The sequence below is a fragment of the Ixodes scapularis genome, unplaced genomic scaffold (genome assembly GCF_016920785.2).
Source record: "Ixodes scapularis isolate PalLabHiFi unplaced genomic scaffold, ASM1692078v2 PGA_scaffold13__105_contigs__length_92229423, whole genome shotgun sequence".
Taxonomy (NCBI): domain Eukaryota; kingdom Metazoa; phylum Arthropoda; class Arachnida; order Ixodida; family Ixodidae; genus Ixodes; species Ixodes scapularis.
Window position 1 is genome coordinate 82,762,352 of NW_024609839.1, and position 26,627 is coordinate 82,788,978.

Sequence of the window (26,627 nt, forward strand, 5' to 3'; positions counted from 1 at the left end):
AGCACGCTTTACAGAGCAATCTCATTTTGGCAAATTGTGCGCGGGGAAACCGACATAGTACAATAGAGAGTATTGCTTATGCAAACAAATGCAACCGCTGTGCGTTTGCATCAGCGTTGCATGCTTCACGATGTGCGCGCGCGTCGTCGCCATGCGCCGATCGAACACTTCAGTTTGGGCTCCGCACATGCACAGTGTGAAACACGCAACACTAATGCAAACGCACGGTGCTTCCGTTAGCTCGTATACTCAACACTAAAACTCACTAACAATGAGCTGTTGCTCTTCGTCACGGTTTAGCGAGCCGCACAGTTACAAACGAGTCCCAAATTGACCTTTTATTTCATCTACAAGCTTTTCCGAATGCTCTTCGAAGTTAGCGCTTCTGGTTTGGGCTTCCCCTCATATACCGTCTATGAGGTGGAGCACGCTTTACAGAACAATATCATTTTAGCAAAATGTTCACGGGAAGCCGACATTCGAGTATAATAAACTACGGCCATTGTGTTCCGTCAGGCTTTAACAGAACGTCCCTCGAGAAACGAGACGCGTGTTTGGATACAAACGTGTTCCTAGACGAATCAATAGTTGATTCATAAAAAGGAGCTCTCACACGTAGTATTAACGCGACTGAGATTTCTTCCACAGAGAGGGGCAAACGTCATCGCGCTTCGAGGTCACGATGCCTTTAGTGCGGAAACGGAAGTCCTTCAAGTCGTACGAGGGAGCCGCGTTGAATACGAGCACTGCGTCACACAGACGTCTGCGCTCGTCAACAATCAATCCGTCCACGAATATTGGAAATCACGTTCGTGGACAATGCGTGCCGTGACGGCACTTATCATCACTCGAGAATGACAAGTTCCATGGTGTGCTTAAGAAGGACGGTGGAGGCTTGGGATCATCGTACCGGTTTCGCAACCACTTGACGACCGCATGATTTCTTATTTCGTTTTTGAGTTGAGGAGGAAAGCTAAGGAGGAAGAACTTGAGAAATAATTTCATGGTCACTTTAATGCGTCACAAGCAATACATATGTCAGGAACAAAACTTATCATTCTATAAACTTTGTTCAACATTAAGCTGAAACTGCAGCCAAAACTACAAATGCGAGCTAGCTCGCGCTTCTGGCTTTGATACCTGAATTTCTAGCGCGAGCGCACGTTCTGGGGAAGAACGCTTCGAAGCCGGAACATCGAGCTCCCGTGCTTGTGGCACTGACTGCAGCTTAAGGGTGAATGGAATATACAATGTGAATCAGTTTTTGCAGCATTTTGTTCTTGAGCACTTTGAAAATGTGTTCTAGTAAGAATTTGCTTGGTTAGTTTATAATTGAGTTAAATCGGAATAAAAATTCGTTCAAGAACGCGAGAAAATTAATCATGCGATAAATCGATAAAAAAAAAGAAAACTAAGAAGATTAATTCTTTTCCTTAAATAAAATGTATATTCCGCGTTTTACTACTTTTGACATCCAAGAACGCCCCACGATTGCGCGTTGTGGTATTACTGCTCAGTGTTGCTTCTGACTATGGGCTTGCATACATACAAATTACGATATCGCTCGGTGCCTTAGAGAACTAATTTGCCTTCTGTACTCCATACATTTCGAAAAGGTGTTTGTATTTTGTCAAAGTAGGTTCCTGTTTCGAAGTGTTAAAAAAAACTATATCTGAATTTTGCAATAAAAAAGGCCGTAAAACATTGTAATTTTAAAAAAAGTTCATTTATATGCGGCAGTGATTTAAAGGAGAAAAAAAAAACATATATACACACTTGGCTAAATTAGGTGTCAACTATAGTGTCGACTGTTACATAAAACACAGCCGAGAAATAACGATATGAACAAGCTCTAAAAGCTCTCAGCAGAAAAAAAAAAATGACGGTTTGTGCAGCCAGTTTTTGCGCAAGTAGTTTGGAGCGATTGGTTCCCTCCGAGCAAAGCGTGAAACACACGTGAGAAAAAATATCGTCGCTTCGCGGCGCTGCGCGGCGCTTCGCGGCGTAACTATGACAACCGTTGTTGTTGTTGGTGATCTCAAAATTTACGGAGCGCGGCGGTGCGATTTGACGCGATTTTTCCTCATATGTGTTTCTCGCTTTAGCCGCGTCCGCGGGTCCGGCACGGACCTCTGTGGACCAGGAGAAAGCAGGAATAACACGTGTTCGAAATTTCGTTAAGAGAGGTACGACAGGCCCGCGGACCTATTTCATGATGTTTCCCGATGTGATACATACCATCCCTTAGGTCCGCGGACTTGTTCCCGGAGGCGTTCCTCTAATCCGCGGACCTGCTGTTGACGTTTTCTTGCTTTCTTTTCGCCTGGAACATGGCGGATGTCGAACCGCACAAACAATAAAATAAAAATTACGTCACCGAGTTTGTAGGAACTTGTTCGGTGACAAGTCCGTCGTTTGAATACACCTTTAAGGAAACAACGTACTCAGCCGAACCTCCTGTGTGTACGCAAAGGAATGAAATAAACCAGATTCTTATTTTACAATCCTAGAAGTTATTTTTTTTTCAACGCAAGCGCAAATTTTGCACAAAGTTGTGCCATGCGTTGCGTTCAAAACTCACTTCCTGCCGCAAATAAAAAAAAAAAAAAGACTTTCGAAGGGTTTTTGCGCTTGTAACAAAGTTTGCACAGATTAGGTTTGTGAACAGAATCTGGATTCCTCCTCAAAAACAAGCTAAAAAAAACAGACAAAAAAACATATAAACATACAAAAAGCATCAACGTAGACATTGGCCCAAATAAATTATATAGTTGCATCCGAGAAATTTCTTCGCAATCCTATTCGCGCGTTTGCTCGCCAATAGATTGATCGTTTACTTTCTCCGCGTCTTCCACTCTCGCAATCTCCGCATCGTAAATTACGTCTCGCCGGTAGAATAATAGAGTGCAAACCCCCAGAAGTGCTTTGTTCATCCTCGTCCGAGATGCACGTTTGGCGAGCTACCCGCTGGAGTGGCATCGCGGCATCATTTGCATTCGTTATTAACAACTTCCGTCGGGCATCCCAGAAGAGCAAGCGTTAAATTTGACGGCGGCGTGTGCAATCGATATCTGCACGACTAGACTTCAATGGACCTTTTCCGAGAAGCGTTCTGCGCACGCGCGAGCGCCCGATGCCAAGCGGCGGAAGTCGGAACGAAAAATCGAGGAAATTCGGAAGGAGGCTGTATATCAGCGAGTAGAACACGTAACTGCAGCATATATATAATTGTGTTACACAAAAAAAGAACGTCGACGGAAAGGAAAACACGACGTTTGGGTGGACGCCACGGATGCCCCTCTTTAAAGTCGCGTTGGGCAGGCGCCGCTGCTCGGAGAGCGAAGAAACTGGTAGCGTAGCTCCCATTATCGATTGGTAGCGCAGGTAGGTCACTTCCTCGATCTTTAGTTCGTGCACCCACCGCCTGGTGCCGCCAGTATGTGGGAAAGGACCATTTAGGTTGAACGGCCATACTTTTGGTGACGGTATTGTGACCTACAACTTAAAGGCTCTGTTATACTCCGACGTCGTGCGCAGCGAACGTGGCGTAAGGCAGAACGCGAGCCTTTCATTGGCCGGCGAGAAGGAGCTCGATATCTTAGACCAATCAGAATCTGTGTGCACTGCGCTATGCCGCGTCTGCTACGCTCTACGTCGGAGTGTAACAGAGCCTTAATAGAGCCTTTGGTGCCCGTAGGCAGACGCTGAGGGACGCTGACAGGCGGTAGCTCACGCCCGTGTCTCGTGCATGATGAGACGCTAGGACACCATCTCACGCCAGTTTGCGGAGCGCAAGCTCGTTAGCTTCTCACACAGGGGGTTTGCGCGGTGATGTAAGCACGCCGAGTTCTTATTAGCTGATTGAAGGAAATAGTGAGCAGACCTTGAGGGATCTCATTGCGGTCTACCCACTATCCCTCCAGTCAAAGTCAATCAGAAATCTCCGGCCTTCTAACGTCACAGCGACGCTTGCGCAAGTAGCAGACCGCTTGCTGGCCGCATTCAATGGTAGCGTCTCGCGGACGCTACAGCGTCCCCTGGAACGCGTCTCTGACCGCGGTACCAAGCGTTCTGTTCAAGCGTCCATGAAAGCCGGAGTGTCATGCAGTCAAATGGCGCGGTCCTGGTGGCTGGGTCCAGAAGTTCCGCCAAAAAGCACGAGAGAATGCGAGTGTTGCCGTCGTCGTGGCGTTCCGACTCCTGGCTGCCAGAGCTTCCACTGGAATGTCAAGCTAGAGAACAACCTGCAGAAGAATAGTCGTTTCACGCGTCCACCACCGCTGTATTGTCACCGTCGGAATCGTGGCGGGCAGCAACATGACCTTTTTATGACGTCATCAGGCGGAAATATAAGAACCACTTTATTGTACACGCCAAACAAACCAAAGGAGACCCGTCCAAGGCTCCAAAACGTAAATTAAGCAAAATTAAAACGCTTATCTCGAAAAGAAAACTGTGCAAAACGAACAAACAAACAAAAGTTAGAAGCTTTTTGTGAAGCCACCTTGAATGAGAAGCCGGAAAAATGAGGTCCTGAGCTAAGTCGAAACTTTTGGAAATTGGAGAATGCCGCGCCTTTGAGTTCCTGTGTCGAGGGATTCGCTGCGTTCGCAAATGCTGTCAAGAGTACGATAGCTAACGTCTTGGGAATAAAATCCTTCAGTTATCTTTTTTTAATTAAGTTCTCGGCGCGTCCCATTGAATCTTAACTCCGCTGTACTGATGAGCGCTTTTCAATTATAACGCTGATTCCCGCTTTTCTTTTTTTTCTTTTCTCAAGAACGACACTCTTTTGTTTACCAGCGGGCTCGGCACTTCACAACAGGTTTTCAGAAGAGATGAAAAGACCGTTGACTCAAAAGCGCCCTTACAATTAATTTGCGGGCGTCTCAATGAAGAATCATCTTAATTAACGTTGTATGACTCGACTCCTCAGCGACAACTGGCAGTTTCACTTTTTGTTTTACGATCATTTACTTTCTAATGCTACCCGAACAAGAAGAACTGATATGCCTCGTTACAATGCTAATAATATATATACTCTTAATATTATTTCACAATACTTCTACCCCGACAGGGGTATAGTACAAGAAAAGGAAAGAAACAAAGGTCTTTGATAAAACGAAACGAAATACATATAGAAGGAGCAAAGAAAGATCGATGTACACCTAAGCATTCCTTATGAGTTGTGAATGCGAAAGCATGCAAGCCGCTCGTCCGCTCTAACCGCCGTATTCATAAACGTTCCCCCACTCGACTCCAAACTCGGCTCGACTTGAGTGGAGTATGGACGCGCGACTCCACTCGAAGTGCCATTGGTATTCACAGACGCGAATCGGCACTCACTCGAACTCGAGATTCCGTTCTCCACTCCAACAAGCTTGAGGACGTCTGGGAGCGAGAATATAGCCAAAAGTTTGATTCAAAACACCATTTTCACGTGAAAAATAAATATATTCGTTCGTGTTATCTAAAAATGTGTACCATACAAACATCGAATTAGTGAACTACGAAGTTTTATTAAGGCAGCGTAACGATTAGACGTGTTTGAGCGACAAAACGGACAAAGTCGTTATCTTGTCTGGCAACAAGCGCATTCGCTAGCTGCGTCTTGTCGTTCTCTCGTCGACAGTCGTCCATCTCACGGTTTGTCGATCTCGTCTCGGTCTTTCTTGATTTCGCCCCGTGCAGCCCTACCTCGCCGCCTCGCACGACGAATGATGGAGGACCCCAACGGCAACGACTCGGAAATGGCCGATTCCGAAGAGCGGGCAGGGGCTCGTTTTATTTATACTGCGGAGGAGAAGGCGCTCCTCCAAGCGCTCGTAACCAAGCATGCACGAATTCTGGAAAGCAAAAAGACAAATAACTACTCGAAGGAGGCTAAACTTAAAGCTTGGGAGAAACTCAGCACCGAGTATAACAGCCAGCCAAACGTCCGCCCACGAAGCGCTAAGCAACTTAAGAAGCGTTGGGAGAACGAAAAATCCAGGTACAAAAAAACGAAGTCCGACGAAACGAGAGACATCCACGCCACGGGTAAGTCGACCATTTGCATATTTGGTAAACCGTTCGCGATGTGTAAAAAGTAAACATCGGAGAGAAGTCCTTTTCGGCCAGAACAATGCTATGTGCACGACGTCGTGCACCTTGTTGGGTCTCGTATAAAACGAATTGTTAAAACGAGTTGTACAAAGCTGTAGCGTAGCAAAGTCCGCTGCATACTCAGGCAGCAGATCCAGGTTCGATCCAAAGTGGGCCTACTACTTCTTTTTTGTTTTTACATATTTTTTGTAGAACATTTGGCGTTATTGACATTTCTATTTCTACAATCGCCTCTGAGAGAAAAAAAAAAAGAGGTCCCCGCATCTTGCCGTAAGCCTATTCTAACAAAGTGCCCAGCTTTCAATTGCCCATAAGAAGGTTCCAGGTGGTTAAAAGTAGTCCTCCGCTGGGTTGTGCCAGATTCTCTCTTTGTTGGGTTCGCTCTAGTACCCCTAATAATTGTTTTTAACTCGCACGGAGGCATTTCGAAAATTCAGTGTGCACTTTGAATTGTTTGCCCCATACTTTGCTCACTCTCTCTCCAATGTGAGCTTCGAATTCTTTGGTTTCTGTCACAGGAGGTGGGCCAAGAACAAGCCGGCCGATGAGCCCCTCACTCATCCTTGTGGGAGCGGCGGCAGACCACATGGAGACAGTGGTCACAAATCTCTGTGACAGCGACAGGGCAAGAGACCGGCCAGTGCTGTCGCTGCCTCCGGCCGCTATGTTTGAGGCAATGGTGCGAGGCACTGAAGGCGACGACAGTCACGCCCGCTGGAACGACGTGCCAGGTAACTGGGGTCTTTTGGATTCGGACAAATTTGCACCAACATGTCGAGGATGAGTACTGTGAGCCGTAACATGTCTACTTGTATTTGCGACTCGTGTATCATTTTAACAACAAACCTGGAAGAAAAAAAAAAGCAGGCACCCAAGCCTTTTTCTTTTATTGCTCGGCAACATCTACACTATTGTACATATCTTCGAAGTTTCAAAATTGAAAATGCGAGCAGTGGGTCGCGACGTAGTACTGTAAATTGAAACCAAAACTAGTGGTTAATAGACCTGTTGCAAAGTGTACAGCGCCACGACGGCAGAGAATTTTGGGAAGACTCGGTGCAGATCACGTGCCTTCTCGTTGCGCTTCCGCGACAGCGAGCGAGTTGCGGCAGCTGCCGCCAGCAGCAGTGGCAGCCATCCGCCAAACCGTCGTTGGCGGCGTACCGCATCTGTGGCAGTGTAAGCGCATCTCTACAGGTGAAGCTATTCACCTATTGAAATACTTCATTCATCGCAACTTACCATCACGTCTTGCAGTGTCACCGAATCCACTTATTTTGCACCGCAACCGTGGCACAGTTCGACTAGGCTCAACAAAGAGTTTGTGTAGCAATCGACGGAGCCGGTGCAAAGGAGAGGGATAAGAAAAGGGCAGCCTGACAAAAGATAGCCAATGAGATAACCTCTAGCATTTCTGTGCACCTGCGTGCGTATGCCACATGGTAGCAGGAGGAAGAACAATGGGAGGGGCGTACCTAGGACTCTCAATATTCGTCTCGTGGCACGCGCGGGCTTATGGGATTTTTGCAAAGGGTCTATTGGTATCGAGAAGACATTGCGGGGCACCTCTCCAATTTGAGCGCTTCTAGTTATGAAATTTTTTTATGGAGATATTTTTTTTGCCGAGCATTCATCAGCGATTGTAGGTCTTTTTTCCCAAAATTCCTTCATGGAAATATAGTGCTTGCGACGCATTGCACTAATCCATTTTACAGCTGCTATATATTTCATGGAAAAGTATGAAAGGTGACAACCACAAAAGTCTTGTCCCATTCACGAAAAATATCTAGCACAACAACAATGAGCCACATCGTAACACTTGCACTGCTGTTACGGGCAACAAAAAAAATGGAGGGACACAAATAAATCTCTCTGCATTCTGCTACTACAGAGCCTCCGCTGTTGTCAAGGTTGACAATGTAAACATTGCTCATTGGAGGATCAGTTTAAGCTGTTAAAAAATTAATTACTCATTCAGGGAAGTATATAATATTAAGATTTTCTGCTAAAGATGTGTTTAAATCCAAATGCTGATTTATTTGTTTTCCTGGAGATACAATCTGACAAGACAACCCATGTTGTAACATAATTTAAGGCAACAACCCAGGAACGGGAAAAAAAACAACAGCACAACACACGAGTCTCAAACACAGCTGTGGGGGCTTGGAGACCCTATACACCAACTCATCTCTGTTACGTCACGACGCGGTGGTGGCGCGTCGGACGCACTTCCGGTCTGGAGCTGTGGGCAGATGTCCCCATGTGAGATGTGTATTCCTGCCTTGTTTTCAAAGAAACCAGGCAAAAACCTGCCTTCTTGTCAAAACGCCGCAACTGGGGCAGTGCCGAAAGGGTGGAGAAAAGTTTTAAGGTCAGTTCTCATTCACTCGGTTCGTCCCACGACGTGGAAATGTGCCGTGAAAAGGGAAAACCAGACGCCTTCGGACCACGATTGCTTGGGCGTGAAGCACTTTGGGCTGAATTCACGGATACTTGTGGTCGTCAGATTTATTTGCTTTGTTCCAACATAAACGCCGGAAAACCGTCAAGTTGTACGGACCACTTGCGAACTACGTTCAGTGCGCATTCAAGTTCAAGCGGCCGCGTGGTCGTTCGAACTGTCGTCTGCTCTTTCAAACGTTTCTGCTTGTCTGCTCTTTTAGACGACACCGGCCCGTAGATCAAATCTTGGCTCGGTACTTGCGATAAGAAGTAAGCACAGGTCTCAAAAGACTTAAGTTTTAAAGTTGGTAAGCAGACTCGATGTAAACAGTAGATGCAATGAGATGTTGATCATTGTTACCAGTGGCCATCACCGACTTCTTATGCCTGATTCACTTGGTCCGTCCGATTCTGTTTGCGATTTTCAGTATCGACGTCGACCATCTGAGCTACGGTTCACGCTTTTGCAGTTCGAGTGACGTTGCGACTGAAATTTGCGAACAAAATGTCATCATGCGAATCAGGCTTTAGCGTCCATTCTGCGGCGTCCACGCGGAATGAATCGCCGCATGTCACATTATTCATGCGAAGTTTTGCGGCGTAACGAGCCTCGGTAATTTCACTGAGGCTGCTGAAGTAGTCAGACATTGCCAGTAAAACGTCAAATCAACAATTCGAACGCCAAAAAGGGCAGGGGGACTCATACCGACGCGGACAACATCGCATTTCAATGGTTTGTTTATGGGCGACGGCGAGGTTCTTGCCCACACTCCATCGCGCATGCGCGGCGCCGGTGGCGTCCGCTGGGGGCGCTCCGGTTTGTTTGTAAACATGAGTACACACGAACCTCTGCGCAATAAATTTCAGCTGTGTTTGAGACTTGCGTGTTGTGCTGTCACTCTTTTCCCCGGTCTCGGGGTTTTCGCCTTAAATTTTTGTTAAACTTTCACCAGCTTGTTTGTGCCCCAACTTTTTGTTCACTGCTGCAAGTTAGCGACAAGCTTGCACATATTTGCTCTTAACAAAGTGTCTGCCATAACAACCGTCTGAGTGTACACATGTTGTGGTGTCCCCTTTGAGGAAGGTTTACATAGTGCAGTTACTCTTGTTTGTTTCTCAGATAGGAATTTGATCGCATCAGCTGTCCGACATGGCAAAGTCTGTCGTTAACCAACTGAACAAAACATGCTATCGGGGCAAAAACGCATGTAGTCAAAGCACGACGTGAAAGTTGAAGCAGAGGGACACAAATTATATGATAATGCAACCGTAAACCATCCACAGTGCTAGAACTGGTGCAGAGCATAACCCATCGGACACGCTTTGTAGTTTGCCAACGCCTAGCTTTGAACATTTCTGCGAAAGGCCCATGTGGCTGTTGGACCTCTTCCCCTGTGTACCTGCTCTTCCCCTAGCACTCACAGTGCCAATGTGTTTTGCATGCCCAGATGCTCCTGAGCCGTCCGCCTCACCTCTCCAAGAGAGCAGCGTTGGAGCTGCGTATGCGACTCCGCCGGCAAGGGGCATTGCCTGCCCCCGTGCTGAGCTGCCAAGCGGGGCATCCAGAAAAGCTGGGAACCGCATCGCGGCATTAGAGCGGATCCTGGCTCCCGAAAAGGATGCCCGTGTCGACATCCTCGAGAGGGAAGATCGGCGAAAGGAGGCGCAACATTTAATGGAGATGCGCATACTCCGAAACAAGTTGTTTGAGCAGCGACGACGCGGACGGGCAGAGTTCCAGCTGCTCCAGCTGGAGAGAGAGATAAAGGTGGAGCAGCTGGCAGCCCTGCGCTGCAAGCAACAAGGGTGTGGGAATCATGATTAAATTTGGGTTCTTTCAGTTTAGTAGCATTCTGAGGATTTACTTATTTTAATTATGTGCGCTACATTGTAGTGAAACGGTAGAACCAAATGTGTTTTGCGTATTCGGAAGTTGAATGAAACAGCACACTAGAATCGAAGGAAAGGGCAGGTCTTTCATTAGCTCTGTGCTGGCCACAAGTCTTTCCCAGAATATGTTTAAATGACCGAATACCCGGAATTTGATTTAAGAATCAATTTATTCGAGAGTTTACTACTGGATTTGTGTCCGAGTATTTGCACGAGTCAGTGACGGGTCAAGAACGGAGTACAAGCTGGAGAGGAGAAATAGGACGGAAGCTTTAAGTGGTGAGGAGGTTTCTCCTCTCCACCTCAAGCTTCTGTCTGCTTCCTCCTCTCCAGCTTGTACACTATCCTTGACCTGTCATTGACTATAAACATGTGCTACTGGTTAAATACCCCTATTGGAAACACAGTCCGATGATCTGTGTGCGTTTCAGCGAGCCGTTGATTGTGTCGACAGGGTCTGGAGGTGATGGCAGTACATGAGGACGCAGCCGCCTCCGGCGTCGGGGTACTGGTGGAGAGGGTAGAGCAGGTGGGCATGGCTCTTTTCGCAGCAGGGCCAGGTTGTGCAGTGCAGCACAGGCGGTGATGATGAGGGCTGACCGTTCCGCCTTGTACTGTAGCCGCATGTCCAGGCATGGGAAGCGTCGCTTGAACACTCCAAATGCCCGTTCGACCGAGTTCCTTGTTTTTAGGTGAGCTGCTTGGTACCTATATGGTGCAGCATTGGTAATGGAAGCAACGTTGCACGATAAAGGTCTTCAGGTGTAAAAATCGCCACTGCTGCAACCATCAGTATGGTTCAGTAACCTGTACAGTGCGGCCCATCCATGCTAGCTGCATTTTCTATTGCGTACCAGAGGCTACTGTCCTCCATACAGTGGTTTTGGCTGGTGTTTTCTACATTACCGTCTTAATTCAAGTTCTTGGCCCTAGTCCAATTCTAGTGACAAAAAGCAACAATTGACACCGACTAACTGTGACGAGGAAGAACAACAAATGTTCTCAAGGAAAATAAAAATAGAATTAAAATGTTGTATGCTACATACTTTTAAAACAAAAATTTGTCCACAGGAAGTGAATAATGCCAGCTTTTTTTGCCATACAAAGGCCCAAAGGTCATGAATCTAGCTGTGACAAAGATTTGCAGAACTAATAGTAACCAATAGGAACACTGTGGCTACAGCATCACTTCTTGTTAGCTGTTCTGAATTCCATGCCATTATTTCTTCCAACAAACTAGTACATGCCTGCCCTTTGGGCTGTTGGCTACACCTGGGCTGGTCAGGGGCGTCAGAAGAAATGACATGCAGGCATAGCCTGCATCTCCGAGCAGCAGGCCAGGGATGCGCCGATTCTCGTACAGGACCCTTGCACGACTGTTATCGAATATCCTGCTGTCATGCACGGAGCCTGGCCATCTAGCAACAAGGTCAAAAAACTGCAGCTGGGGTCCTGTGATGGCCTGTGGATAGGAAGGAGCAGTACAGGGATGAGCAGGTTGCCATGATATGAACACAAGTGCTCAAGCTGATATTTCTACTATGATTAGTATATTTTTGACAAAGTGCATCCGCAAGCTTTGGAAATTAACTAGCATTTGAGTTCTCGCAGTTTTATGTGACGTAAGCTTCAATGTGGCTTAATTCCTAGGTTTTTCACGCGGTATAATAGAAGAGAATTTGAGCACGGGATAAAATCTCCCTAATATTTTTTTCGAAAAGTATAATTCAAGGGGAAAATACTATGAAGCATGAGCGTTTGCTATAAAATAACAAAAGCCATCTCGGCACCCAATCAAATGTATGTTTCCAAACACACAATACATAATTCTTGGTTTTGAACCCTCTCTAGCTGGCCCACCACCACTCTGCACTGTCGCAGAGTGCAGATCTCTTCACAAGTTCTAGTATATATCAGTCACAATATCGCCGAGCTTTCACGTGCGACGCCGCGTCTTGGCGTGCCGTTGTTTTCAACTTTTTCGCTGTTGCTAAAGGGGTATTCACACGAGGGAGAAATCCCGGGGATTTCTCCCCGGCACGCGCATCCCACGACGAAAACGACAGGCTTTGCGATGTGCAAAAGCCTCGCGTTTTCATCTCGTGATGCGCGCGTGCCGGGGAGAAATCCCCGGGATTTCTCCCTCGTGTGAATACCCCTTAACAGCACAAACAGAAGGGAACTTACCTGCACGTTGAGGGAGAAGAACCCCTTCCTGTTCCTGAAGACTTCCCCATTGGGACCGCCAGGTCCCTTTATTTTGACGTGGGTGCAGTCGATGCACCCAGTCACACTGGGAAACTTCCCGATGTTGTAGAAATCCCGCATGACCTCGTCGCAGTCGCCCTCCGGGAAATCCACGAGGCGGGGGAAGAGAGTCTCGGCGAGGACCCGGGAGACGCGCTCGATTACGCGGCACACCGTCGGCTGCGACACGTTTACGAGGTCGCCCGTGACTACTTGAAAAGTCCCGGCGCCATAAAATCTTAGCGCTACGAGGAGCTGGAGCATCGGGGACAGTGGCAGGCCGCGACTGCTCTCGTTTGCTTCCAGCGGCAGGCACTGCAGGAACCCATCTCCAACGCAGTTTGAAATCGACTTCCGGTAGTGCACCGGTAAGGCAGAAAGAGAGTGCATTTTCTTCCTTCTTTTGATTGGAAGAGCATATACAACAAATAATTCTTACGTAATATATAGCCTAGAAAATTTCCCACCCACGCAGACAAAAATATTGGTCACTTACGGGTTTTTCCTTTCAAATTCAAAGCATTATATTGGTGCTAAAATGGCTGCGTTCATTTATTTTTGTACACTTTACGACGATGTTCCCTAGTAAAAAAAATTATATGAATGTATATAAGAACTGATATAAAATATCCAAAAACTAATATGCGACATATATAACTGATATGAACTATCCAAAAACTGATATACGATATATGAAACTGATATAAAATATTCCAAATCTGACATGTGACATTAGAGAACTGATATGCAAAATATGCCAACTGATATGAATGTGTCCAATAAACATATCAGAAATAAATTAATATTATTTTTTTTGTGTATACGACGTGCCGCGAGGGTAAGGAAACATGTGGCTTGGAACCGCAGTGGAGCGGCTTGATTTATTGGCTTTCAAATAATTACGGCATGAGCTTTTAGCTTTTATTAAGAGATTCATTTCCTGCGCCGTTCAAAATTCTCTCACAGGTACGACACTACTGAAAAAAGATCCAACATGCTGGGAATATTATTTATTGCTTAGATGGTCACCGAAAAAATCCGTACCTGCAAAACGACCTGTATAAAAGGCGGAAACACATAGCTCAGACGTAGTTATCGGGTGTGCTGTTGTATTATATTAGTGTTTGTTGTGCCGTGTATGCGTATGCGCTCAATGTATGTGTTAAGCTGATGGTAGTGGTATGCGTAATGTAACTACGTGGTGGCGTAAATATATAAAAATATTTTTTTTTGTATCACATGAATTGGGTGGTATACCTAGCGCCCCTAGCCTAGCTGAAACTGGTATGCGGCATATAAAACTGACATGAAATAATACGTTCTGATATAAAAGGTGCCCAATAAACATATCATAAATAAATTCATAAAATTTGTTTCAGTAGGGTTGGCTCGAATGCAGTGTCGGCGCTTTTTTGCAGGGGAGTTTACGTGCCAAAGCAATGACGAGCATCTCCAAAATGAAGAGAGACGTCAAGAACTACGGAGTAATACTCGAGCAGTACCTGCACATGCGGGTAGACGATAGAAAATAAAGCCAAGTAATGAGTGCGATTTCCAAGAAATACCAATCGTAATATTCACACTGCTGCTCACGTATGGGTAAAAAGGTGAGTTTGTTCTAGCTTTCAAACGTGAAACCTGCATGATCGAAAACTTATATGGTAGAAGAAATCTAGAAAATATTTATTGCCCCGATATATTCCGCACAACGATAAAAAGAGAAACACTTTTTTTAATACGCGTACTTTTTTTTTACTGCTTTACGCGTGTTATCCGCTCGTAAACGGGGGTCATTTTAGTGGCATATAAATCCCGTAGGTTATCAATATTTAGCGTCATCTTTATGTTGGCGCTCCTCGAAAAAATCACGAAGGTTTTTCGACCGTTATTTTCACTTTTATTTGCACACCTGCTGTGGGACTTGGGACTGGACCCGGGATAATAGGATTTCAAACATCGCTCGCTGATTTGAAAAGAATACTCTAAGTAAACACCCAGGAGTAACGCAAAAAGTGGACTAGTTGCCGTCTGCTTTAATTTGAAACCGGAAGTCCTATAGACACTAGCGTCAATCGAGCCTCTAGCGTACATTGTAACAACTCGATGGGCAAGGCCACACCAGGCGTGTTTTTTAAGTTACCCGTGACTGTAGCGGGCTCCAAAATTTGCTAACCCGATGAACCATAAGCAAATCTGCGAGACACCTAAACACTAGCGCGCGAATCACTGAGGAGTATTTACCTATAAGCCTCGCATCCCCCTCCTCTCTCTCCCTACGTAAATTAGGTAATGTGACGTTTATGAAAACGCGCCAATCAGAATGGTGCCGGAGTTTTTACCCCGTTCGCTTACACCACGACCCTTTTAGGTTGCGCCTCCGGATTGCAAAGATCCAGTCGTAACTTGAAAAACCGGTCGGCAGATGGCAGCACACGCGCAAGTGTCGGAGTCGTCGCCTTGATATAGGGTTATAGCGGCGCCGGCACGAAGACCGCGCCGGGCTATTGATCGAAAGCCGAGATGGACGAAGCGAGGAAACGTCTCGAAGCAACTGCCGCTGCACTTCTTAGGAAAATACGGCGAAAGGTCATGCGTGTACGAGAGAGCGCTAAGGGAGGAGTGGGGTTGAAACGGGACCCGAGACATTCACTTAATAACGGCGTAAGCGCAAAAAAAAAAAAAAAAAAGAAAGAAAGAAATTCTACAAAGGACAAAGAGGTATATAAAAAAAGAAATGAATTTGCATATCAGGCGATGAAGCAAAGAAAGCAAGAAGATGCGGTTACACTGCTAATACGTTATACAAAATACAGTCGCAGACATCGTCTTTGGCGTCTCTCCTCCTTGTGTCACGGCCCTGTAACATTGGTCATACAGAAACGTGCACTTTAGATATTTTTAAGGCATGCACACGTGAGCAGTAAACATACTTCGAACAGGCGTGAGGCGTATGCACAAAAAATATTCCGTTATCATGTGTGCAGCGAACACCCTGTATTTTTGTATGATGTATGTCAGTTCTTGTTTCGACGAAATTAGGCTTAGGTAGACGTCTGCTCAAATAGAAATTTTGTTTTTCTCAATTATTTTTTTTTAGCTAGGTGACGTCAAGTTCCCATATTTTTGCGATCAACATCAACCCCTGGTATCACATTCTCACGGAGTTGGAGCTTCCTGCTATGCACAGTTTATGTACCCGGGCCGATAAACACTGTGGCTTAATGAGTATCTGAAAAGTTACTTGTCCTGGACAGCAATGAGCGTATTTGCACTGCACTAGGGGAAATCGCTTGAGTGTCTTCTTTTTATAAAAATTGAGGGTATTTGGGTTAAAAATAACATTTTTTTAGTTACATCTTTTATATAAACAAATATTAATATGTTCCAAGAATTAAAAAATATATATATATTGAATTGGCCGGAGCGTGTTTTCGTACTTTCACCAAATGCCGACCACTTATAGTCACCGACGACATAAGAAACCCGGCGTGCGACTTCTTACTCTCCACCTCCTTTCTTTGTAAGTTTTACGGGTCGAACAAACTACACTGCGCCGAGGGTGGAGGGAGAGTAGGCTGCGTTGGTATGTGCAAGTTTGAGAGCATGAGGTTTTCTGGATCGGAAAATTAATCACAACAACAAAATTTCTCTATAAGCCGACGTCCATGCACTTAAGCCTACCGTCAAAACAAGAAATGACATCGTGGGCACTTGTAACATCTATTTCAGTGGGGAAAAAATGTCAGCAAGAAAGAAAGTTCTGCTTTCTTGATGACGAAAGCTTTTCACTAATATAAATCCTACGAGCGTCCACAATGCCAGTTCATGTTTTGACGAAATTAGGTTTATGTGGACCTTGCCTGAAACATACATTTTGTGTTTCTGAATTATTCTTTTTAGCTAGGTGACGTCATGTTGTTATACATTTGCGGTCGGTCTGAACCGTTGGCATCACAATCTCACGGAGTTTGAGCTCTGCAATGCACAGTTTATTTAGTCAAGCCGATAAACACAGTTCTTTTTTTCTGGGAAACTTTATGCACACCGTGAGACCTTGAGGGCTTACATATTTGGCACGCCTTGCAATAATCGAATTCCAAACGTACATATCTGAAATTCGGCACGATATCGTAGTTTCACAAGGAGTGTTATGTCTAATATTTTGGAAGCTCAAGCCAGAGGTGCTAAATATTTTAAATGGCGCAAAAACGGCGGTTTTTGCGCCATTTATCGAAGCTTTCATTATACCTGGTTCACTGCTTCCTTTTAACTGTATTAATGAACAAGTTTTCACCAAGAAAGTCGTAAACGTAGAAAAATGTTTGAACAGCTGTTCTGGTAAAATGGAAACACATTGGAATGTATACTGAAATCCAACCGCGTCGCGGAAATTAGAAACTTGCGCAATAAAGTTTCTACTGCTGTCGAAACATTTTTCTACGTTGGCTTTATTTAAACAAGATGCTGCTGATGGTAAAGAATCTTCTTTTTAAACAAGGTATTTTCAAAGTTGCGCTTAACCTCGAAGCATACCGAATATTGCTGTGCGTTGAGGTAGGCGTATGTGGTAAACAGCAGCGTAAGAGCCTGAAAACTGCAGGGTCTGTGCTTTTTATATTTCACCCTTCTCGCTTCCTGATTGGTTCATCGAGCTCTTATCAGCTGCAGTCTCATTGGCTACGGAACGATAATGAGATGCAAGGGGGTCGCCACATTATGCGTTTCGTAAATTGACAATGGTTATTGGTCCACGTGGTTCAGCTGGCGTCTAACTTGTAAGTTGTAACGCTGGGAATTAATGGTCAAATTACCAATGTACAATATATATATATATTTTTTTTTCGAAATAATATATTTAACTCATAAACCTGACTGCGAACCTTTTTTCGTTTTGTGTTGCGTAAGGTAGGCTTTTTTGCAAGCTCAGAATTCGAAAGTATTAATGATGTCGAATTTTAAATAAATTGCCGCAGTGTTACTGCATTGAATGTGGCCTATTATTAATGAGATGAAAAAAAAACGTTTACTTTATTTTTATGATCTGTGGTGATGTATACGATTTTATAAATAGCTATAGTAGTTCGTGTAAGTGTGCCCATTTGCGTTTAGACATTTGTTTTTATTCGACTTATTTCGTTATTTAACTGAGGTCGTTAATATTTAGGAAGATTATTCACTAGACGGCTCCCAAAAACCCGACAACTTCGCTAAATGTTACAGTTTTTATTGTAATATTAAATCCAAAGCCGTTACAAAAAAAAAAAAAAAATCTTTGCGTAATAAAGCATGAAGGCTCAAATGGGAGAATTTCAGAATAACAAATATGTGAGCATAATACCACTCCAATCAAATTCTTAACAAAAAGAAATGGAAAAGCAAAACGCTCGTAACTAAGATTTAAAAAAAAAAACATATTTGGCGCCTCTTTAAGACGAACTGAGATCGTTAGAATTCTGAAATCAAATCTGGCCGCGAAAACATTTCCACGAAAATTCAAAGGTTTGTCGGCGTTTTTGAAACGCCGCCCATTGTAATCTTTCCCTCCGGCTGCCGTAATAAGTGAATACGTCTTTTTAGAGTATTTACTTCTGTCTACGTCTTTCATGCCGAAGTTAAAAAAAAAAAAATAACATTCTTTGGCACATTTACAGTCTACTCAAAATTTTCTTCAATCTTTCTTATTTTTTTTTTACATACTTAGCGTGAATGTTTGCTAACCCAGTCGCTCTTGTGCGCATCCCTTTTGGGCCTTCTTTTCTGTTAGTGTCGAAATCGTCTCGCAGAAGAGAGATGATTAGGTAAGAGTTGTAACTTGTCTATAGTTTGTGCCATTTTGTTCATTGCTTGCTTCTAGCGTTGTGCTCCTTTTTTTTTTTCATGTGCAATGTCATCTTGGGAAGGTATTTTACGTCAGATAAATAATCAAAACAAAAACAGCCTGGCGACTGAACATTTTTCTTCCTTCAACGTGGCAGAGAGGCAGGGCTAATAAATGGCTGACTCGAAGCACGGGTTTGGTATTTTGACGGCAAGACGTACCCCACTTGTGTCTTCGCGGCGATGCTTCATATCTGAGAATATTTTGCATATTTGGAGAGAGAAAATGATAATGTGTGAGTAATTCTCGGTGTTCTTACTGAAGGGGGGGGGGGGGGGGTTGGAAGTAATAAGGTTAGTGTGATGTAATAAGTGATTCGGAACGAAGGTGAAGATGAACAGAAGCGTGCATGAGATTTTCACACTGAAAAAACTGAAGGAGTTTAAGATTGTGGTAATGATGAGTGAGGTTCAGTAATTATGCGATTGATTTTCGCGTCATTTTTTCGTTTAGTTTAGTGGGAAAACTGTTTGTCTATAGGTCACGTGACATGAAGTCGTATGACATCATTTTCCCCACTACATTTAGCGGAGAAACTAAATATGTTTATACGCCACGTGACACGAAGTCTTGGCGTCAGTTTTCCCGCTAAATTTAGCGGGGAAATTGATTTGGTGTTGAGGTCACGTGACGTCAGCTTTCCGTCTGAATCTACAGAGGAAACAAAATTTGTGTATACGCCACGTGACACGAAGTCGTGGCGTCATTTCTTCCGATAAATTTGGCGGGGAAACAGAACTGTCGGTGGTCACGTGACGTGAAAATTTTCCCCCTAAATCTGGCGGGAAAACTGAATCTGTGTATAGGTCACGTGACGCGGTCATGTGACGTAATCTTTTACGCTAAAGTTAGCGAAGAAACTAAATTGGTCCTGAGGTCACGGAACGACGTTTTTCCCGTTAAATTTAGCGGGGAAGTTGAATTGGTGTATAGGTCATCCCATAATGCAAAGCGCGGTTACGCCGACGCCGCCCAATGCGAAAACGGGCGCCTAATGCATGGAACAAAAGAGCGGGAAAACTCTCGACGCCAGGCGATCCACGGGCTCACCACACGCAGCTTTATCTGTATCCACCAGGGGCCTTATAATCTGGACACTCCGCGAAAAGTCGGCGAGAAATCCGGAAGCCGTGATTGGCCAACGCCTCACTTGACCTTGGCGCCGGCCAATCATAGCCGCAGGAGTTCTGGACGACGTTTTCGCCGATTGTCCAGATTAGAGCCACAGATCCTAGCGCGGCGGCGCCGCACGGAAGTGACGCAGGGACGCCAGCACCGGTTGCTAGGATACCGTCGCGCGGAAGTGACGCAGGGACGCCAACACCGGTTGCTATGATACCGCCGCGCGGAAGTGACGCAGGGACTCCAGCACCGGTTGCTAGGATACCGCCGCGCGGCGCCGGTTTTCATCCCTCACGTGTCTCCTGGTTAAGAGCTGCGCTCTAAGAATGAAAGAAGGGAAGATATGTGTGAAAGAAAACAGGGATAAGTGACAATAAAAGCTAGGTTTAAGTGTGCATGAGGTGTGAGTGAGTGCGATTTAGCCAATACATGAGAGAACCATGAAACAAAGCGCATAAGAGAATGAAAGGGGAAGCGCGTGAAAGTATGAGAGGGAAAAAGAAAGAATCAGAAGCTAGCCGTTGCTTATCGAGCGCCATATTTTAAGGATTAGCTTACCAGACTTTGTGAATTATTGGTTTCGCTATATTTGCATTACAAACAGCGAGTAGTCATATTTGTGTCCACCTGACAACGATGCACGAGAAGCTGTTTTAAGGTCTTGTGGAATGTTTTACCTTTCCCTCGTCTTAGACGGCGGTTGTGCGCGTCATTGGTGTTCCAGTGCTCCCTCGTCACGACCCCTAACAGATGCCCGAAATTGTTTCTACGGTATGATTGCGGGTAAACGAAGCGTTATTCGATGGCGAAACGTAATCGACTCTACGTTTAGCCAAGATACGTCGGAATAGCAGGCATTGTTATCTCAGCCGAGTGGTGTTTCGTGTTCCCGAGATCAAGAAAGGTGTTGGAGGTTGAAGACGTTGTGCAACACCGATTCGTTATGAAATCGAGGCTTGTAGTATCTAAGACGAAATATAGAACACAAAGATCATAAAGCCAAAGAAAAGAGAGAGAGAGAGAGTGAGATAAAAAGACGGTGAAAGGCTGAAGGAGGAATCTATGACCGGTATGGGCAAGCATGGGCGCACAAGCTCTTGGCAGCAGTCCGGAGATGGGGGATGCTGTCGTGCCCGTACAACGATAAGCTATTACGTACTGTGACGCAATAAGAAGATGTATTTGAGGAATTTACTATCGTTTGTTTTGTTTTTGCTTTCTTGGGAAGACCGCCTTATGTTTTTGTTTCTTCCTTTCGTGACTCGGCAGATAAATGAAGTAAAACCGAACGCAACAGATATTTTCAAAGGGAGGCCCGGTCTGGTTTTCTCACCTGCATTTCCTTTATTTCTTCTCGCTCAATGTTTTTTTTTACTTTCGACATCTTTTTTTTAAGGTTGATTCGATGCGAGTGATTGATGGGAGATGTGCGCGGGAAGCTGCGAAGTACGAAGAGGGCGCGGTTCTTTGTGTCGATAATTCGTGGCATTTAGTGGGAAGGACCGACGTCGCGATCGGAGGGAGCCTATTCAGGAGCGCTAAAACTTCAGGGTCATGGCACCTACTGTCTTTCTGGGCTTTCCGTTCCCGACTCCATCCCTGTGCACTCACTGCTTCCGTCGACGAGAGCAAATCGCCGGTGCACCTTGCTCGATTCATCCGAGCATCGGACATGAAGTAAAACGTAATATTTCCCCCGTCTTTACCACCATGTTCAACATACACTGGCTCGCCCGAGCATTGCTTCGAGGGCGTCTTCGGGCGCTCGAAATACATTGGAATTACCGAAAATTGGGTACGGATGTTTTAGATGAGATTTGCGTACGAAAGGGAATTGTCATCCTACGTACTAAGTCAGAGTTACGCGGTGTGATTTGGGCTTCGTCCATATAGTGTATGTGCGTATTGTTATTAGTACGCACATATGCACGCCCGTAGTTTAGTGACTTTATTTGTTTAACGCTCTTTTGTGAGGAACACGACGCAAGAAGTGCCAAAAACAAACTCTAGAACGCATTACGCAAAAGATGATACGCGAAAAACTGCAAAAACAAAAAAAAAAAAAGGCGAAACCGCTTCAACGTTTTTTTTTGGTTTATTTTTTTTTCTGCGAGTTAATTTCGTTACTTTTGTTTCAAAATCAGGATAAGAGAAGGACAAAAACATTGCATAAGTCAGCGTAACGTGAACCATCCAATTTCTTAGTCGAGGCAAATCAGTAGCGGCAGATCGTGCCCCTTTTCTCGTGAACACGAAAACTAATTTCGACAATATTAGCGGCATGTCTTCCCTCCATCTTTAATGGAACAGCAGAAGCTATTGCCGACTGGGAAAAGATGATTACGTTGGAAATCAGAAAACAATCATATTCCTTAACAGGCCGTGGCGTCTTGTTACGGTCACTCCTCTTGGGTTAGATCGGCCAGACGTTCGCCACTTCTTGTTACCGAGGACCAGATGAATGCATTAGAAATGTATGTCCCCACTCAAAAGAACAAAAAATATGGGAGTGTGCTCGTTGCTGCGTGGCAGTGCCAGTTTCGCCACCCGCTGCAATACCACACTTTTGTGCGTTTTGTTTATTGTAGTTTATTGGCTGGTGGTTGGTGTAGTCTTTCAGTAAGATCTAATGTTATGCACTACGTCCTCTCTGCCTCATTTGTCTTCCGTTTTATGTAGCGTCTTTTCTATTCTCTTTTCACTTTATCTACGCCTCCTTTCTATACTTTTATTGACTTTTTTTTCAATTCCCTTTACAATTTTGTACTTTCCTTGTTTCTAGCTACTATTCCTCTTCCCTGTCTCTTCTTAACTCTTTCTTTTTATTTGGGCTGCCTATATTTTTTTTATTCAACGCTTCCTTTCTTTTTATACGTTTCTTGATATCTTGTTTTCTTTATCGCTCTCTCTTTCTTTTCCCTTCGGATTCATCGGTCGAACACAAAATGGGCCTATGGTTGCAGTTTTCCCCTGCAGATGGCGACACCTTTCACTGCCGCTAACTTGTCTTCGGCTTGTCGGCTCCTTAGCTTTGAAGGGCCGCAGGGCCTTAACTGGCTTATTAAGACTGGGTTTTACTAATGACTGCTCCGTAAAAAAAAAAAAAAAAATCATATTAAATTAGTTTTTGAGACGGGGGATTATATTCCTTCCGTGTCTCAGGGCTTGGATTATGGTGTTTCCTAACCAGCTCGTCTGCATACTTTCATTTCCTGGAAGAAAAAAAAAAAAGTTGTTTGAAAGGTTTGATCTTGCCTTAATACTGCTTGGGGCGACGCAACGAAGATTGTTGAGGCAGGGGCCTACAGGGTGCCCGTGTTGTTTCAAACGCGTTTGTTCCGCAGAAAAGAATAGGTAGACATGAGGAAGATACATAGAAAGGGGGACGGACAACGAAGACTTCGTTGTCCGTCCCCCTTTCTATGTATCTTCCTCATGTCTAATTACAGTTACCAACACGCTCGTTTTGCACTTAAGAATAGGTAGTTTTGGAATGAGCGGCGTGACCTTCCTGAGGGGGTAACGAATTTATTGTCACGAATAAAAACAGCGGGGATGAGTGTGAAATTGAAAATAAACACTTCATGTGGCGAACTTGTGCATAGAAACTTTAACAAAACGAACCGTACTTTCTACGAATGAGACGAAGAAGGGACTGTCTCAAGGTTGCCAGTCCCGGATTTTCTTATGCAAACGGCGTAGTCTAAAAACATTCTGAAAAGGAACAAACGATATATTACGTTCTAAAAAGAGCCTCGAAATATAAGATAAAAAAAGTAGGCGGGTGGGTTTGGAAGTTCGAACCCCGTGCCTTCCTGTGGGAGCCGTGCTCTACGCTAACTCGGCCATGCGCGCGGCAATATTAGGAGCGCTGCTGTTCGCTAGAAATAATGAAAGAATACAAGAAAAAAAAAAGTAAAAAAGAAGAGGCTAAAATGTTGGAAGAAAATGTCTAGAGAAGTTTGAGATCATATTAAATAAATGGATTGGAAGATTTAACGAGACGCGGAATTTAAAGGAAGGTTGAAATAGTAGGTGTGTATATGTTTTCAGTGTAGGTGGCCTAAGGTACGACCGGTTATGCCCCTGTTAGACAGGATAATCTAGTGCCGTTTAGCTGAGTGTTCTTCGCCTTTACTGTCATTTGTGTAGTGTGCCACATGGCTTTTTTCAGAAGGACACACTCGGCTTTAAGTGAGTTTGACGAGCTCAATTCAGTATAACTGATAATCTGGGGTCTTGAGCGTGCATTACGCAGGAGTGATGTACGACCGCACGTCGGTACAATGCTTATCCAGATCATAACCGGGAGGGGTGGAGATTGAACCCAGGATCCCGGGGTTGTGTTGTGCGAGATCTCGCTGCACGTGCTCCGAGCGGGTGTGCTCTAACTTTGGCACGAAACGATAAGGTTGGATCTGTTCCTTCTTTATCCTGGCTTGTGATGATTTTATCAGAATCATCTAATCTGCGTTAAGGGCGTTAACTTACGTAACGTTGTCTCGCAGCATGTCTTTATTAAAGATACCAAATATTGCCGATATATGTATGCTTTTACTTTAACCTGTTACGTGTAAAATAGTGCTCACTGCCATCGCCAGCATTTCAGGGCGGCACTATTTTTCCCGTGTGGCACCGCAACACTTAAAATGACATTCGGCGAGCTGAAGTGCACTTGGTTGAAGTGCACGAAATTAGCCCTTCTGACAGGGGTATTACAAAGGGTATTGTCAACACGATCCATTCATCCAGTGCCGCGAATGTCGTAAGCTTTAGCGATGTCTCGCGGGAATAGAGTCTGTGGTTATCTAGTAAAGTGACAGAAAACCACAATAGATAACGTTTCTGGCTTGATATTTAAGCGTACAACACACGCTTGTTTCGGCAAAGATCGAGCTCACTGTGATGAAGTGCGGTGGTTAAAGTCATTGACTCGTTAATCTGTTTTGTAAGAAAGAAAAGCTGTAAGCTAGTAGCTAAATCTGAAACTGAGAAACTGTAGGAGCTGGTAGATAATTAGTCTACTGAATTGCGCTTACCGTTAATCTCTAAAGCGTTCTGCGAGCCGTGGAAAAGCCTTGAAGTGGTGTTACAATTTTGTCTCTCCGAGCTTTTTTTTCGCCGAGGGTGCTTCCAGAGCCCGTGCCTCTCGACCGGGTCGTTCATCTCGCGAAATCAATGAGGCAATCAGCTATTCTCGAAAGACTTCCCCTCTAAGAGCATCCTCCTCTCTCTCGTCCTTTTCATCCCACCGTGGCTTTTGGACTACAAAAGAGCTCGGGGACGTGAGCGGACTGCTATGACCGCCGGAACTATCTGTGGGACCCAAGTCGTCACTGTCGAAATAAGGCTCGGTTGACGCGGGAAAGTGTTAGCGCCAAAAATAATACTATAAAATGAACGAGGCGCCATGACATAGAAGCTGCAAGAAAAAAAAGAAGAAATGCTGACGCTGTATTAGAGTGGCGATAAAAAGAAAACGAGAGAGCGAAAACTTTCCTCTCCGCTTAAAATGAGCGAAGCAAAATAAACCGGATTAAATAAGAAATTCGTTCTACCAACGAAACGGTTCCAAAGAGTTGCCTTTCGGTATTCGAGCCGATTTTTATTGTTAGGCTGTAGTCAATCAGCTTTTTTGTTTATTTTCTTCGTTTGTTTTTTCGACTTGAGCGTATTCTAGCGATCACGGTGGCTGAAGAGACCGGTTTTTGTAAAGATACGGAAGCTATAGCCAAAGTGTAACCGAAGTAACCTTTAGCGCTCGACAAAATGAGGCCGTTGCACTTGAAGTGGGGAGAGGTCCCCGACAGCTGAAAGAAGGCAAAGCGTGGCTAGCGTCTCATTAATTATCTTCCGCCAATGGGGTTGCAGCATTCGCCGGTAAGAGCGCCGAAGAACCAATCACGAAGCAGGAAGCGTGAACATAATGAACCCTGCGTTTTTTTTTTATCTGTCGGCGACAATACAAGCCAAAATGACCGTGAGCCACAGTTGTAACTATCTCAAATATACTCTACTCAAGATACTGTATTTCAATTAGTTTTGGAAGTAATTTGGCATCTCGCAGATACATTTGATCGTGAGTATTTCCTACTCTATCTTAATTACATTTTTCAGTATCTTGTACTCATTAGCTCAAATACATTTTTAAATCTTTGCGAAAAATTGTCGCTGGAATATTTTAAGGGAATAGTAACCTGAGCGCAAAGTTGAACTGATCGGAAACATGAAGCGGAAACGACCGAAAAAGTGAACAGGAAATAACTGCAGAACCAAAGGTGCGCACTCTAAATGCCGACAAAACTACAACCAAAAGGAAATAAAAAAAATAAAAAATAAAAAAACAAAAAACGACGTAAAATTTCTTGGATATTTTTTTTTTGTTTTTTGTTGTTGACCTCGCTACGGCAAGAACCGAGATAGTCCGACCCTTTCATGAGCATAGCGCTTGCCACAATTCTGGAACAAGCTATGAGCAGGATGAGCTCTCAAATTTCAGGCAATGAGTCCTCCCAAGGTTGTAGGTCTTTTTAAAGGGGTTCCTCAAGCCTAGTATAAAGAAAGTATATAATACAAATCAACAAACGCGCAAAAAACAGTACACTTCCTTTGTGTCAACCTGCGCCTTTCTTTTTGAAGTTTAACCATCTTTGAATGCAGTGTTTGGGGTACCCAACTTCAATAAGGTGCAGCAAGCGCCATGCCTACTATATGTCAGCCCGCCTTGTTATTCTGTTATTATTTTGTGTATATTATAATATTTGTGTGAAGTGAACTCCAGAGATAGTGACTCGCGGCGCTTAGTAAAACGATGTGTCCAAGGGGTGCGTTACAAAAACGCCAGAAGATGTGTTTATCAGCGAAGTGACAATGGATAGGGTTTTATCTTTTTGCTCATTTGTCTAAAACTATATAGTAACATGCACCAGTGATGAATTCTGTT

The 26,627-nt window shown here is 44.6% G+C and overlaps 1 protein-coding gene across 1 annotated transcript; it reads left to right on the forward strand.

Annotated features, from left to right (window-relative positions):
* Positions 1–5,720: 5,720 nt before the first annotated feature.
* LOC115310649 (myb/SANT-like DNA-binding domain-containing protein 3) lies at positions 5,721–10,395 on the forward strand. Its single transcript, XM_040217310.1, has 3 exons — positions 5,721–6,039; positions 6,624–6,836; positions 9,996–10,395. Exons 1-3 carry the CDS (start codon positions 5,721–5,723, stop codon positions 10,370–10,372), a joined length of 909 nt encoding a protein of 302 aa, XP_040073244.1. The 3' UTR covers positions 10,373–10,395.
* The last annotated feature ends 16,232 nt before the right edge of the window (positions 10,396–26,627 follow it).

Excerpts from the sequence above, each read along its gene's own strand:
- LOC115310649 (XM_040217310.1), top strand. The coding sequence starts at position 5,721 with ATGGAGGACCCCAACGGCAACGACTCGGAAATGGCCGATTCCGAAGAG. Across the intron at positions 6,040-6,623 it reads GAGAGACATCCACGCCACGG|GAGGTGGGCCAAGAACAAGC; the intron begins GTAAGTCGACCA and ends TTTCTGTCACAG. Across the intron at positions 6,837-9,995 it reads CCGCTGGAACGACGTGCCAG|ATGCTCCTGAGCCGTCCGCC; the intron begins GTAACTGGGGTC and ends TTGCATGCCCAG.